The sequence below is a fragment of the Lactuca serriola genome, chromosome 3 (genome assembly GCF_051521515.1).
Source record: "Lactuca serriola cultivar US96UC23 chromosome 3, Lser_US96UC23_V15, whole genome shotgun sequence".
Classification (NCBI taxonomy): Eukaryota; Viridiplantae; Streptophyta; class Magnoliopsida; order Asterales; family Asteraceae; genus Lactuca; species Lactuca serriola.
In genome coordinates this window covers 268,891,916-268,905,435 of record NC_136410.1, presented here as the reverse complement: position 1 = coordinate 268,905,435, position 13,520 = coordinate 268,891,916, and the positions used below count along the sequence as shown (strand labels likewise).

The 13,520-nt window shown below is 39.8% G+C and overlaps 1 protein-coding gene across 1 annotated transcript; it reads left to right on the top strand.

Annotated features, from left to right (window-relative positions):
- Positions 1 to 7,026: 7,026 nt before the first annotated feature.
- VAD1 (GRAM domain family protein) lies at positions 7,027 to 13,217 on the top strand. The gene is made up of 18 exons (XM_079032241.1): positions 7,027 to 7,403; positions 7,530 to 7,583; positions 8,415 to 8,465; positions 8,740 to 8,805; positions 8,892 to 8,987; positions 9,127 to 9,228; positions 9,323 to 9,423; positions 9,593 to 9,780; positions 10,335 to 10,375; positions 10,467 to 10,554; positions 10,634 to 10,720; positions 10,824 to 10,878; positions 10,996 to 11,062; positions 11,135 to 11,225; positions 11,308 to 11,369; positions 11,554 to 11,593; positions 12,414 to 12,679; positions 12,798 to 13,217. The coding sequence occupies exons 1-18, from the start codon at positions 7,200 to 7,202 to the stop codon at positions 13,035 to 13,037; spliced, it is 1,899 nt and encodes a 632-aa protein (XP_078888367.1). The 5' UTR covers positions 7,027 to 7,199; the 3' UTR covers positions 13,038 to 13,217.
- The last annotated feature ends 303 nt before the right edge of the window (positions 13,218 to 13,520 follow it).

The following is a 13,520-nucleotide window of genomic DNA, read 5'->3' as shown; positions in this document are numbered from 1 at the left end:
CTCCGATCTCAAAACTCCGAGGATCTCCCTCAAATGCTCCTCATGCTGCTCTCTGGATCTCGAATACACCAGAATGTCATCGATGAACACGATCACCGAGCGATCCAGCATTGGTCTGCACACCCTGTTCATGAGATCCATGAACACCGCTGGTGCGTTGGTGAGTCCGAAAGGCATCACCACGAATTCGTAATGCCCATAACGAGTCCGAAAGGCTGTCTTCTGCACGTCCTCCTCTCGCACCCTCACCTGATGATACCCAGACATCAAATCGATCTTGGAGAACCAAGATGCTCCCTGCAGCTGATCAAACAAATCATCGATCCTTGGCAACGGGTAACGGTTCTTGACCGTTAGCTTATTCAGCTCACGATAATCAATGCACATCCGAAGCGAGCCATCCTTCTTCTTGACAAAAAGGATAGGCGCTCCCCAAGGCGAACTGCTCGGCCTGATAAACCCCTTCCCCAGCAGTTCTTGAAGCTGCGAGGATAACTCCTGCATCTCCGGAGGCGCAAGGAGATACGACGCCTTAGCGATAGGCGCAGCTCCTGGAACCAACTCAATATCGAACTCTACCTGCCTCTCCGGAGGCACACCCGACAAGTCCTCTGGAAACACATCTGGGAACTCACGCACTATCGGAACCTCATCAACTGACCTCGGTCTCTCAATATCAGCTCTCGCATCCATCACATATGCCACAAAACCCCTACAGCCCTTCTGTAGACTCTGTCTCGCTCTGGCGGCCGAACAAAATGCTGACCCTGAACGTGTACCCTCGCCGTACACCGAAAGAACTCCCCCACTAGGGTCTCGAATCGACACCAATTGACGCTTGCAGTCTATCACAGCTCCATAATGGCTCAACCAATCCATACCCACTATCACACACACGTCCCCCATCGCGATCGGGACCAGATCTATCGGAAACTCCACACCGAAGATCTCAAGGACACATCCTCTAATCACATCTGAAGCATACACAGCTCGCTCATCAGCTATGGAAACTCGCAGAGGCCGATCCAATGTCTCTCGACGGGTACTAATATGCTGACTAAATGCTATGGAAATAAACGACCGACTCGCACCCGAGTCAAATAACACCAAAGCAGGCACATAATTCACAAGAAAAGTACCTACGCATATGATCATATAAGCATAAAATCTCAACTCAAATAAAAGATGAAAGGAAAATACATACCAGCCACAACATCAGGCGCTGCGTGGACCTCCTCCGCGGTCAACTGAAATGCTCTCCCACGAGCCCTCGGGGGCCTCGGCCTTCACCGTCCGAGTCTTGATAACCCTAGCAGCAGGCGCAGATCCCTGCGCTGATCCCTGTAGAAGCTGCGGGGCACTCGGCCTTCCGATGGCCGGTCTGGTTGCAATGAAAGCAAACCGAAAATCCCTTGGGGCATTCCCTCGCGATATGCCCCTCCTTCCCACACTTGTAACATACTCCAGCTCTGCAAGACCCCTCATGACTCTTACCGCACTTCCCACAAGTGCGGCCCTTCGCGCCCCTAGATCTTGAATCATAGGGTCTAGCCCGCTTGGCTGTCGGCTGAGACTGGGCCGGCCGCCGATCCATCCTCTGAGACTCGTCCTCCTCCCTGGCCTGAGTCTCCAGCTCGATCTCCCTCTTCCGGGCATTTGCCTGGAGCTCAGCAAATGTCCGGTAAGTCGAGTTCGCCACGAACTCCCGTATATCTCTCCTTAGAACACCCAGATAACGGCTCATGCTAGCCTGCTCCGTCGACACCTGCTCAGGGAAAAACATCGCCCTCTCATGGAACTTCCTGGTGATGACAGTCACTGAATCAGTACCCTGCTTGAGGGTCAAGAACTCCTGGATCAACCGTTCCCTCTCCACCGGGGGAACATACTCCTCTCGGAACATAGCGGTGAACCTCTCCCAGGTCACCTCAAAAATCTCAGTCAAAGTAAAGTTTGCCGTCACGAACTTCCACCAATCCTTCGCTCCCAGGCGGAGCTGGTTCAAGGCGAACCGAACCCTCAAGTGCTCTGGACAAGAGCACGTATAGAAACATCCCTCAATGTCAGAGATCCACCTCATGGCGGCAATCGGGTCCTGTGTCCCGTCGAACTCTGGTGGCTTCATGTTGCTGAACTCCCGGAACAACAACGAGTCACCTCCCTGAGGTCTGGCAGCAGCAACAGCAGCAGTAGCTGCAGCTGCAGCAGCCTCAGTCAACGCAGCGTATTGCTCATCAAAAGTCTCGATCAACGTGGTCTTGATGTCTCTAAACATCTTAGGAATCTCAACGCGGATGGCAGCAGCCACCTCCTCATGAATCATCCGATGGATATCCTCGTCGCTGAAACCATTAGTCTCAGGTGTGTGTCGAGTCCCAACCATGATGTCTCTGAAATACAACAAAAATTATCAGAGATTTGATCGAACATGCTCATATTCGATGACGCAAACCTACTTGTCCTCCGTCGTCCAACAGATTCTTACTTGAAATGCCCACTGATCCGGTGTCTTCAGTAGTACAGGTCCAATACTACTGACCACACCGCACCAGCATTCACTTCAAGTCCTCCTCCTTAGATCTTGGATTACAAGTACTCTATTCTCATGAGCTCCTAACTGCTATCACTCACTCTCAAAGCATCTCAGCAGCAGAAAACTCCTAGGCTAAGGCATCACAAATCAGGCCACTCTAGTCCTAATATGTATACTTAGCCTACTCTAGCATGCATAATATAACATATCTCATAACATATAAAGTAAGGGTACTTTTGGGGAATTCGTCGCTCGGGCGCTGGCTGATCGTACACACGGATCTGCTCTGTTTGTCTCAAAACTCTGATACTCTTTTTCAAAAAATTTATTTTATTATAAAAATTCTCCTCAATTCCTCAGTTTGAGTTCAGATACACCCGAAGATGCATCCGAAACCCTCAAACCAAGGCTCTGATACCAACTTGTAACAACGTAAATTTTCAAAACAAAATTTTCATTTTCAAAACCATCATTTTTCACAAAATATCATCAACATATTGTTTCAAATGTATTTATCACAAGACATCTCCCCATAATCAAAACATAAACTCCACAAGTGTGTACGAATCATGCCGGCGCCTTCCCGCGCTCATCGCTGGTACCTGAAACACATCACACAACAACTGTAAGCATAAATGCTCAGTGAGTTCCCTAAAATACCACATACAACACATACGCCACTAAAGGCTATAATACAACCCTCCAGTCGGTGTGTCTCAGCGGGACCCTCCAGTCCCGTAGCTCGTTGGACCCTCTGGTCCGGTCATAGCTCGTTGGGCCCTCCGGCCCGGTCTGTATCGTTGGACCCTTCGGTCCGGTCTATAACAACATACAACATACACATAAACACATAGCACATAATCTCATACATAACACATAAGACCCTCTGGTCTACACAATATACCACTCTAGGTAAGTATAGTGAGAAGACTCACCTCGATGTCTCGGTGAATATCTGTCTCGGGATAAATGTGAGCTAGCCTCCGCCTAATCACACAAAGTAATACACTCATAAATACAACTGCACTCAACCCTAAAGGTCAACAAGGTCAACGGTCAACTTTGACCGGACTCGGCGAGTGCACTAGGGCGACTCGGCAAGTCTATACGTGTCCACTGACCCTCTTGGATCCTCTCTTGACACGCCGAGTAATTCTCTAACTCGACGAGTTCCACCTGGCATGAATCTCGGGGCCACCACGACTCAACTCGCCGAGTCTCAAGAACAACTCGGCGAGTTTCGGCTTGACTCAGTCCCCCTGACTCACTGAGTCGACCCCTCAACTCGACAAGACCACTCGCTGAGTGGTTACGGGCAAACTTCATGCTACTCGCCAAGTCTGTTCTTCAGACTCGGTGAGTTCATGCCATGCATAAACTCAAACTCACTTCTGAGGTCAGATCTGTTCCATACAATCATAGATCTGGCCTCCCCAAGCATGATAATCACGTAAAGTCCAAATCTTGGTGCTCAAATAACAACTATTTGCTCCTATATGATGTTTTAGCCCCATATCTCATAACCCTTGGTCAAAACTCTCATGAATCCTCAAAAAGCTTAAGGAATAAAGCTTCTCTGGACCTCTATGGATCCCATTTCAAGCCTCATCACAAATAGGGACGAAATGGACATCAAATCTAACCAACAAAGGGGTCAAGAAACCCTAAACCCCCATGTTCATCATAATAACAGAAAAGGGGAGCCAAAATATACCTCCAAAATGATGCTCTGAGCTCCAAATTCGAAGGATGTCCACCTCCCTTGCCTCTTCTTGGCTAGAAACTCCTTTGCCTTGCCAAACAAAGCTTCAAAGGTTAACAATGGCCTCCTTTCTCTCCCAAAACGCTCAAAATCTCTTTAGGGTTTCTCTTTGGGGTTGGTGGCCGCAAATGACGGCCATAAGCCCCTTTAAATAGGTCTCAAACCCTGGAAATTAGGGTTTCATTAAACAGTGTGGACTCGCTGAGAACAGACGCGAACCCGCGTGCAAAACCGCGATCCTACTCGGCGAGTTTAGACTCCAACTCGCCGAGTCTCCTCACATCATTCAAAAATTAAGAGAATAAAAATAATACATGGGAATCCGTGTGCTACAAAAACCCCTCACATTTGATAGTTTTTTTTTTGGAAATATCTGAGAGATTTTTCAGATGAAGGAAAGTTAAGGTTTATTCCGAAAAGTTGTCTAAAACCGAAAATTTATCGGTAAACCCTCCTATGATGGTAGGAAGCTTCATGCCGATTTATTCCCAAGGGGTGAAGCTCCATGGGGGGGGGCAGTTAGCAGAGATGCATAGTTTATTAGCGGGCTGGCCATGAAGAGAGCGCTCAATGTTGTTGATTTGATGATTCTTCTTCCACACCTATATGACCCGCAGAGTGAGCTCCTTTTGCTTCGATCATGTATGGGCATTGCAAAACTTTTTTTTTTTTTTGGTTTAAGGACATGTTAGTCGGTGTACATAGAAGAGGCATCTTTGTTCTTTGACAAAGGATTGCACAGGTCTATCGAGGATATGGTGGTATGTGGAGGCCCCTTCTTTGGAGACATTCAGTAACGTCTGGCTTCCTTACCTATTCGTTTCGATAGTTTGGGTTTGTACTCGGCATACAAGGTTTCCTCTTATGCATTTGTAGCCTTGATGGCTCAATCTTGGGCATTACAAGACCACATCTTACTTGACAGTGACATATGTGGTATGGACTCTGATTACCTATGTGCTATGACTTGTCTTCGCGATACGATTACGAGATTCGACTGTAGCGGTTTCACTAATAAGGACACCGTCCCCTAAATCCCAAAAAGCATTGATGTGTGCTATTTTTAGCAAAATCATCAAAGATATGAAAGTTGATTTCGACATGACTGTTAGATAGAAAATAGTTTTTGAGAGTCTTCGGGCACCTCATGCCTAGGATTTCTGCTAAATATCCCTATTGATGGCCTTGACCAACATATGTCTCCTGTGGAGTACTAAACTATCATTCGTTACCGCTTCATGATTCCTATATTCCCAATTGACGATATATGCCGAGTTTGCCGCAAGGCATGTTTGTATACCTTTGGGGAATTTGCAGTTCATTGTAGAGAGTTCCCTGGTTTCAAGTACATACATGATGTGGTTAGAGATGTTATCTTTGATGTTGTCGACGTGCAGGTATTTCTACGAAGAAAGAAGCGCAAATGAATTTTTTGACGGACCCGCAAGATGGAAGATCTACACTTAAACTGACCGACATTTTGGTATTTGGATGGGTAGGAGGGAAGCATGCGTGTGTGGATCTTACTGGGGTCTCTCCTCTCGTCGGTTTGATGAGCGGGGGTTTCCTAGCAGGGCATGCTGCTTTGAAAGCCGTCGCGTGCAAAGTGGCAAAACACGAGAATGCATGTATAGAAAATCAACATGTGTTTGTACCTTTTGCATTTGATACATTTGGTTTTCTCGCACCAGAGACGATGGAGCTCCTCAACAGGGTCCAACAAGTTATACACTCTAATGTCATATTTACTAGATCCACATATGTTTTTAAAAGAAATACACAATATGTATTGAACTACACGTTATCAGCAAAAAAAAAAATGCTATGCACTAAAAAAAAGTCCAATATACAACGACCCAATTTCAAAATATATTTGATAAATTCTTTAAAAAATGTTTACAAAAATTTGGTATTACTATATATGTTATATTTGGGAAAATGACTCTTGAGGGTAATTAACTTTTGTGTTTGTACTCATTTGGTCCCTTTTTTTTTTTTGTATTCAATATACCATCGAACTTGTTGTTGGTGTTTACCATAGCCCTTTTGACCGACTTTTGACCTGTGATAGCCGGTCAAAGGGTTATGGTGAACACAAACAACAAGTTTGATGGTATATTGAGTACAAAAAAAGGAAAGGGACCAAATGAGAACAAACGCAACAGTTGGTTACCCTCCTGATTCATTTTCCCTTTACTCATTTACAACAAATTTCACATCATCTCCTACTGATATTAATGACTTTATGAGATTCATTCTTGCTTCTCTTCAAAACATAACTCACGAAAGGACATTATTCATGCATGTACAACTTTGTAATGCACTTGAATAGTTATTAGGGGAATCTTGACTAAGTAGGCGCATTTCATGACTACATTTACATTTGCAATCAAATGATTTATCGTATCATGGATTCTAGACAAGTCTACAAACGAGTGGAATCACAAGTGCTGTGATTTTTTAGTTTACTTAGCTTTAAGATCGAACTCATGGGATAAGATACAACATCAATATATACAATATTATATTGTACATATTGATGTTGTATCTTATCCCATGAGTTCGATTTTAAAACAAACGAGATCATGGAATGATGGAAAGACGCGTAAACGTTATTATTATTATTTCCCACGGAGAAATTTATAAATCAGAGTGATAACGCGTTACAAAACTGTAAATCACGAACTAAAACCTGTACATTACTCTGTATCTAAGAATTTAAGCTCTGGAAAAGGAAAGATCGTTAGCTTCACTTGTATAGTGGCGAATTGCCTACGCTTTCTTTTCCCGTCTTCCAACGTCAACTCCCAAGTGAAAAACCCACGTGGTTCATCATCCAGTGACACACCATCGCCGCCGAGACACGTCATTTCACGGTGATTCTTCCGTTATAACTTCCGTTCCATGGCGGTGGCGACGACCTCCTCCAGCGACAACATCGCACCTCCATCACAATCCATGGATAAATCACCTACGACGAATTTAACCGATGCTGCTGCCGTCACCGAATCTTTGTCGGCAGTAAATGGTTCATCATCTGCCTCTCCGGCAGATCTGGCTGATAACTCCAAATCCTCATATTCACCTTCCAGACAACTCGAATTTCAGGTGCGATTAAGCTTCGTTGTGAAATTTGGATTCGAAATTGAAGATCAAGTTGACTATTTGACTGATTGTGATTTTTTTTTTATTTCTTGAATTTGTATATTTAAATTGTTTGTTGATTTGTTTCAGCCGTCGTTGAGGAGCGAAGAATATCGACAACTGTTTCGTCTTCCTCCTGAAGAAGTAATCATCTTCACTTTCAGTAGTTCAGTAAATTTGGTCATGTTTTAACCTAACAGAGAAGCAATACGAAAAAAAGGAGGAAACGTATCTCTTTGCTTTGATTTTAACTTCTTTGAGATCAGTGGTTTCAAATTTACATATTCTTGATCATCATGTTTTGGAGGTTAGGGGTTTCAGATTTTCATGTTCTTGATTATCAAGTTATTCAGGTTGGATGGAAGTTATGTTAGGTTGTTGGTGATGTGATCTGTCCACTCGTTGCCATTGTTAATATGACTTCTCTTGGATACATCTTACAATCCCAGGTGTAAGATGTAGTAGTAATAGTACCTGGATATTGGGGATGCCTCAACTTTTAGATGATTGGCTTATGAAGAGGCTGTATTATAGGGCACTAAACAATGAAACGCTAATGAGAATCAAACAGTAGCATAAACACTGATGCTAGGGCAACACATACATGGAAGCTTAAACTGTTGGTGTAATCGTTTGAGGAATGTTTTGATAAGTTATATATTGAGACTTCAAAGGGAAGATTGGAGAACAAGATTGATTTGTTGATATCAAGAATAGAAGGTTTACACATAGGAGGGAGTAGTTTGATAAATCATGCTCTATAAAAGATAAGTATGCAATGCTTAGGAATCTCATATTGATCTTGAGCATTTTGGCCCCATTTAGTGGAGTTTTGGTTAATGCTTGTCTTCTTTGCCTCCCTCATTTTTTGTTGGACTAGAATGGAAGAACATTTGTAGTGTTATAGTTCTCTCAACTTTAGAATGTATATTCTTTTCTCCATCTTTCTTTAATTTATTTTGTTCGTTGTATTAGGTCCTTATTCAAGATTTCAACTGTGCATTGCAAGAGAATTTCATTCTTCAGGTATGATTGACCCCTTTAATCTTTAATGTCGAGTTTATAAGTTTTATTCTTATCTTGATGCCTGTTTTTATCTCCTACAATTTGTTGCATGTATCGAGTTCCCATACTGATTTTGCTATTTTGGCCATTTTTGGTAATAAATGATGGCATAATACCTTAGAGATTGCTATTTCAGATATCCCTCCTGCCTTCCTCTGCCCCAATTAAAAAGCTCTTACATGGTTGCATACATTTTTCTGTTTTCTGATTGTTATCAATTCTTGATATATTGTAGGGCCATATGTACCTGTTTTTCCATCACATATGCTTTTATTCAAACCTATTTGGATTTGAGACAAAGGTATATCTTGAACTCTGAGTTACTATTTCCTTCATTTTCCTATCTGATGATTTGAATTAATTGGAATGTTGGCTGTTCAAATGCAGAAAATAATTCACTTTGATGAAATTACAGAGGTAAAAAGAGCAAAGACTGCAGGAATATTCCCTACTGCCATAGAATTAACAGCTTCTGAAAAAAAGGTAGTAATGATTATATCCTTCTCTAATATTTATGTCAATTTAAACAACAGTTATCTGTATTTTCAGGGATCTTTCTGGCAATATAACATGAGCTACATTTCTGTTTTTTTGCTGACATCATCACTTGCCTTATTTGCAGTACTTTTTTACATCATTCCTGTCACGTGATGAAGCCTTTAAGCTCATTAATGATGGTTGGTTAGAACATGGAAGTGGAAGTAAAGCTATTTCTGATCAACAGGTTTTTAAGATCTTCAACACAACTTACACATTGTGATAAATTGATACTTTTTGGTGTTCAATACTGCTTATCTTCTTAATTTGATTGATTTCAGGTTTCAAGATCTGGGCTAATTGATGAAGAGCCTGAAATTGTTATGGTTGAAGATTCAGATGAAGCTAGACCTCTAGGGGATGATCTTGAAATCACAAATGGGTTTGTTTTCCTTTTAATTTTAGCTAAATGCATCAAACAGCAACATACTTTTATTCATTTGAATACTATAGAATCCTACTTCCATTTCTTTCTATTGCAACATTGTAAAACATTGTAATTCCCTTTAGTTTAATAGTTATATTGATTAGTCAACCTCATGTGAAAACAGAAGCAGCACGGGTGACAATACTCCAGAAGATCCCAACCGTACACCTGGCAGTGAAGCTGATGAGTCATTGAGATCATCAAGAGTTCAAGATGCTGTAGATGATGACACCATTGTTGTTCAAAATACTGATTGTTCATCTTCTGGGAAATCTTTAGCATGGGAAGTTGGGGATTCTGATGCACCAATTGGTTAGTCTTTTATAAAAGAGTAAATTACACGAATGGTCCCTATGGTTTAGGGTAATCTGCGCGTTTGGTCCCTAACTTATTTTTTTAACTCGGAAGGTCCCTGCTGTTTGTTTTTGTTATGCGCTTGGTTCTTGTTCTACCTAAAAAGACTATTTTGCCCTTGATTTTTTAATTTATTTAAATAAACACACCCCAACCCTACCCCTCACCTTACCTTACCTACCCCACCATTTTTCCCTATTTAAAGAATAGTCTTTTTAGGTAAGACAGGGACCAAGCATGTAACAAAAACAAATAGTAGGGACCTCCCGAGTTGAAAAAATAAGTTAGGGACCAAGCGCGCAAATTACCCCAAACCATAGGGACCGTTCGTGTAATTTACTCTTTTATAAATGACCTACTTTCAGTGTTTCTTATTTTCTTCCATATTAAAGTATTTTACTTTGAAAAATCTATGCAAAAACTAGCATTGTACTTCAACTTAAGTGCATTTCAGGACTTTTCTTTCTAATTTTTCAAAATATTGTTTTTTTTTTGTGTGTGTGTGTGTGCAGTGCCTGAGGGTTATACACTGGCTGCAGAGTCTACATTTCTGGTAGCATTATTTAAAAGAATTAAAAAAAAAAATACAATTTCTCACTTCTGTTTATAAAAAGTTGTTATAATTTCTTTTATCTCTTATGCAGATAAAAGTGGATGAGTTCTTTAGTCTATTTTTCTCAGATGAGGCCCTCCCTTTCCTTGAATCATATCACAATAAATGTGGAGATAAAGGTGTACTTTGAAACTGATATTAAATAAATGTGAAATTTAAATTTTTTATTTTTATATCAATATCTTTTTTGGTTTCCAGATCTTAAGTGCACATCATGGAAACCCCATGATCAACTTGGTTATGCTCGTGAAGTATCGTTTCAGCATCCAATCAAAATTTATTTTGGTATGAATCAATATTGAATACTCATAATTATATATTACATATAAAATAATTGGCTTTTATATTTTCAATATCATATTGCTTTTGTATTAATGATTTTGTTTAGGTGCAAGATTTGGTTCTTGCAATGAAGTACAAAACTTTCGAGTTTACAAGAACAGGTAAACTTCATTTTTAAATATGGATTCAACATTTGCTTAATGTTCTTCTGTTTATTTTCACCTAACGTTTCTATTTCCAGATTTGTTGCATGATTTTAACTTTTTTTTTTTAATCAGTCACTTGGTTGTGAAGACATCACAAGTGATCAATGATGTTCCCTATGGAGACTACTTTTGTGTAGAGGTATGAATAATAAGAACAAAATTAAAAGACATATTTTTGCTATTTGTTTCACTTTATTTGATATGCTTACAGGGGCTATGGGAGGTGGTAGCAGATTCAAATAATGGTTGCAGATTAAGGGTGTATGTGAATGTTGCATTCTCTAAGAAAACCATGTGGAAAGGTTTGATAGCTTGCTTTAAACTTTATAAGCTTTAAATTTTATTGTCATGTAGTGAAATAATTAGTGAATTTATAATTTTCAGGGAAAATAGTGCAGGCTACTATTGAAGAGTGCAGAGATACTTTTGCAGCATGGATAGAACTTGTATCTTCTTCATTCCTTATTTGATCAATTTCCTTTAAAAAAAAATCATTTCATTGTTTTATAGCATTTTACTTTGAATAAAAGTCATAAACTATAATTTTCAAAGTACAACGCCTTGAAAAATAAAAAAATAAAAAAGTAGAATGTTGTAATAGAAAGAAATGAATGTGTAATTTTCTTTCAGGCACATGTGTTACTGAAACAGAAGAACATTGAGAAAGAAGGTATAGCTTCTACTAAATAGTAAAGGGTTTATCTCATAAAAACACCTTATATTTTGTGTTTTTTTTTTCCCGATTAAACCTTAACTGTACTTTTTTTCCTGAAAAAAACATTGTATTTTTTCCCAAAAAAACCCTCAACATTGTCTTTTATTCCGAAAAAAACACTCAAACTTCAAACTGTTCCCCGAAAAAATCCTCAATTTTTAGTTTTTTTTTTTTTTCCGAAAAAAACCCTCCATTTTTACAAGTTTTTCTGTTTGGAAAATAAGGGTTAATCTCATAAAAGACCTTGTATTTTGTGTTTTTTTTTTTTCAGATTAAACCTCAACTTTATTTCTTGCCTGAAAAAGACCTTGTATTTTTTCATTTTATCTGAAAAAGCCCTCAACTTTGTATTTTTTCAGAAAAAAAACCTCAACCTTCCAAATGTTTCCAAATAAACCCTCAACCTTTTTAGTTTTTCTCGAAAAAACCCTCACATTTTACATTTTTGTGGAAAAAAAATGACTAAAAGGGTCAGATCGGAAAAAATGAAAAAAATATATATACACGGTCTTTTTCAGGCAAAAATTAAATTTGAGGTTTAATCTGGAAAAATCACAGAATATAAGGTCTTTTATGAGATTAACTAAAAGGGCCTGATCAGACAAAATGAAAAATGCAAGGTCTTTTTTAGAGAAAAAATAAAGTTGAGATTTAATCCTGAAAAAACATAGAATATAAGGTCTTTTATGAGATTAACTCGATTGTAAATAGTTCAATATTAAATAGTAAATAGTAGGATGATGCTATAATAAACAAATTTGTTTCTTCTTTGTAGCCAACTTGATTGCTGCTGTAAACATAGAAGATACACGGGTTCCGGAACGTTCTGAAGCGCCAGGTCAGCAGGGGGACATAACGATGATGACTCAGACTGTTCCAGTGTCCCAGGAAGTGAAGCGCCAGGTCAGCAGCAGCGGTTCTTCTGGGACTGCATCGAATTTAAGAGATTCCATTCCAAAGCTGTTTGCATCTTTCAAGTCTCAGAATCATGTCCCTTCCTTTGTTGTTATACTCATGGCTGTGGTCATCCTTCTCATGCAGGTTTGTTACTGTTAAGGGTAGTTTGGTCCTTTTTCATCTGTGGCTTAATCAGGGGCAATAAGGTCTTTTTGCAATTATCATTCATTTTCTTTTTGGTTTTGGTTTTGGTTTTCTACAGATAAGCATTGTGGTGCTGCTACTAAGACCACAAACCGTCCAAGTAGTCTCCGACACAAGTTGGATGAGCAACAGCAACACGCGCATAGACAGAAGGGGCGAAACCGTCAATTTACTAAATAAACAGATCGACCATCTCAAAGAGGAGATGCTAATCGTTGAAACATTGCTACAAAAAATGAGACACGAACATGATATGTTAAATGTTCAACTCAAAAAGTTAATGCTTCATAAGAATTAATAAAAATATGAATATGAGCAATGTTTGTGTGAATTCTCCTTTTTTTTTTCAAGTTGTTAAAAGTCGATATGTGATGTGAGGTGATGAAATTTGTATGGAATTGCAGAAAAATGTATAGTTTGATGTTGTATTGGTTATAAATTTGGGCGTTGAAGTTGCGCACCCCTTGGGTTTTGGTAAGTTTTGTATTTGGAGAGTATGAATATGTATATAGGGGTGTAGGTCTAAATTTGTTAAAATGTGGAATGAGAATAAATTCAGCAAAAGTAATGTGTTGGTTTGATTGTGGCATATTAAATTTCAGAGTTTTCTTTGTTTTTGCACACTGTTACATGAAATCTGTTGCTACATGGCAACCTGGATGCTTGTGGTGGTCCCTCTTAGAGCTTCTTCCAATGAGCAGTCGTGTTGCATGGTATGTGACAAATATAGGTTAGAAAGCCATACCGAGGGCGGATCTCCGGTATTGTTCTCCGATGCTCA

Excerpts from the sequence above, each read along its gene's own strand:
- VAD1 (XM_079032241.1), top strand. The coding sequence starts at position 7,200 with ATGGCGGTGGCGACGACCTCCTCCAGCGACAACATCGCACCTCCATCA. Across the intron at positions 10,555-10,633 it reads CAATAAATGTGGAGATAAAG|ATCTTAAGTGCACATCATGG; the intron begins GTGTACTTTGAA and ends TTTGGTTTCCAG. Across the intron at positions 10,879-10,995 it reads TTTCGAGTTTACAAGAACAG|TCACTTGGTTGTGAAGACAT; the intron begins GTAAACTTCATT and ends TTTTTTAATCAG.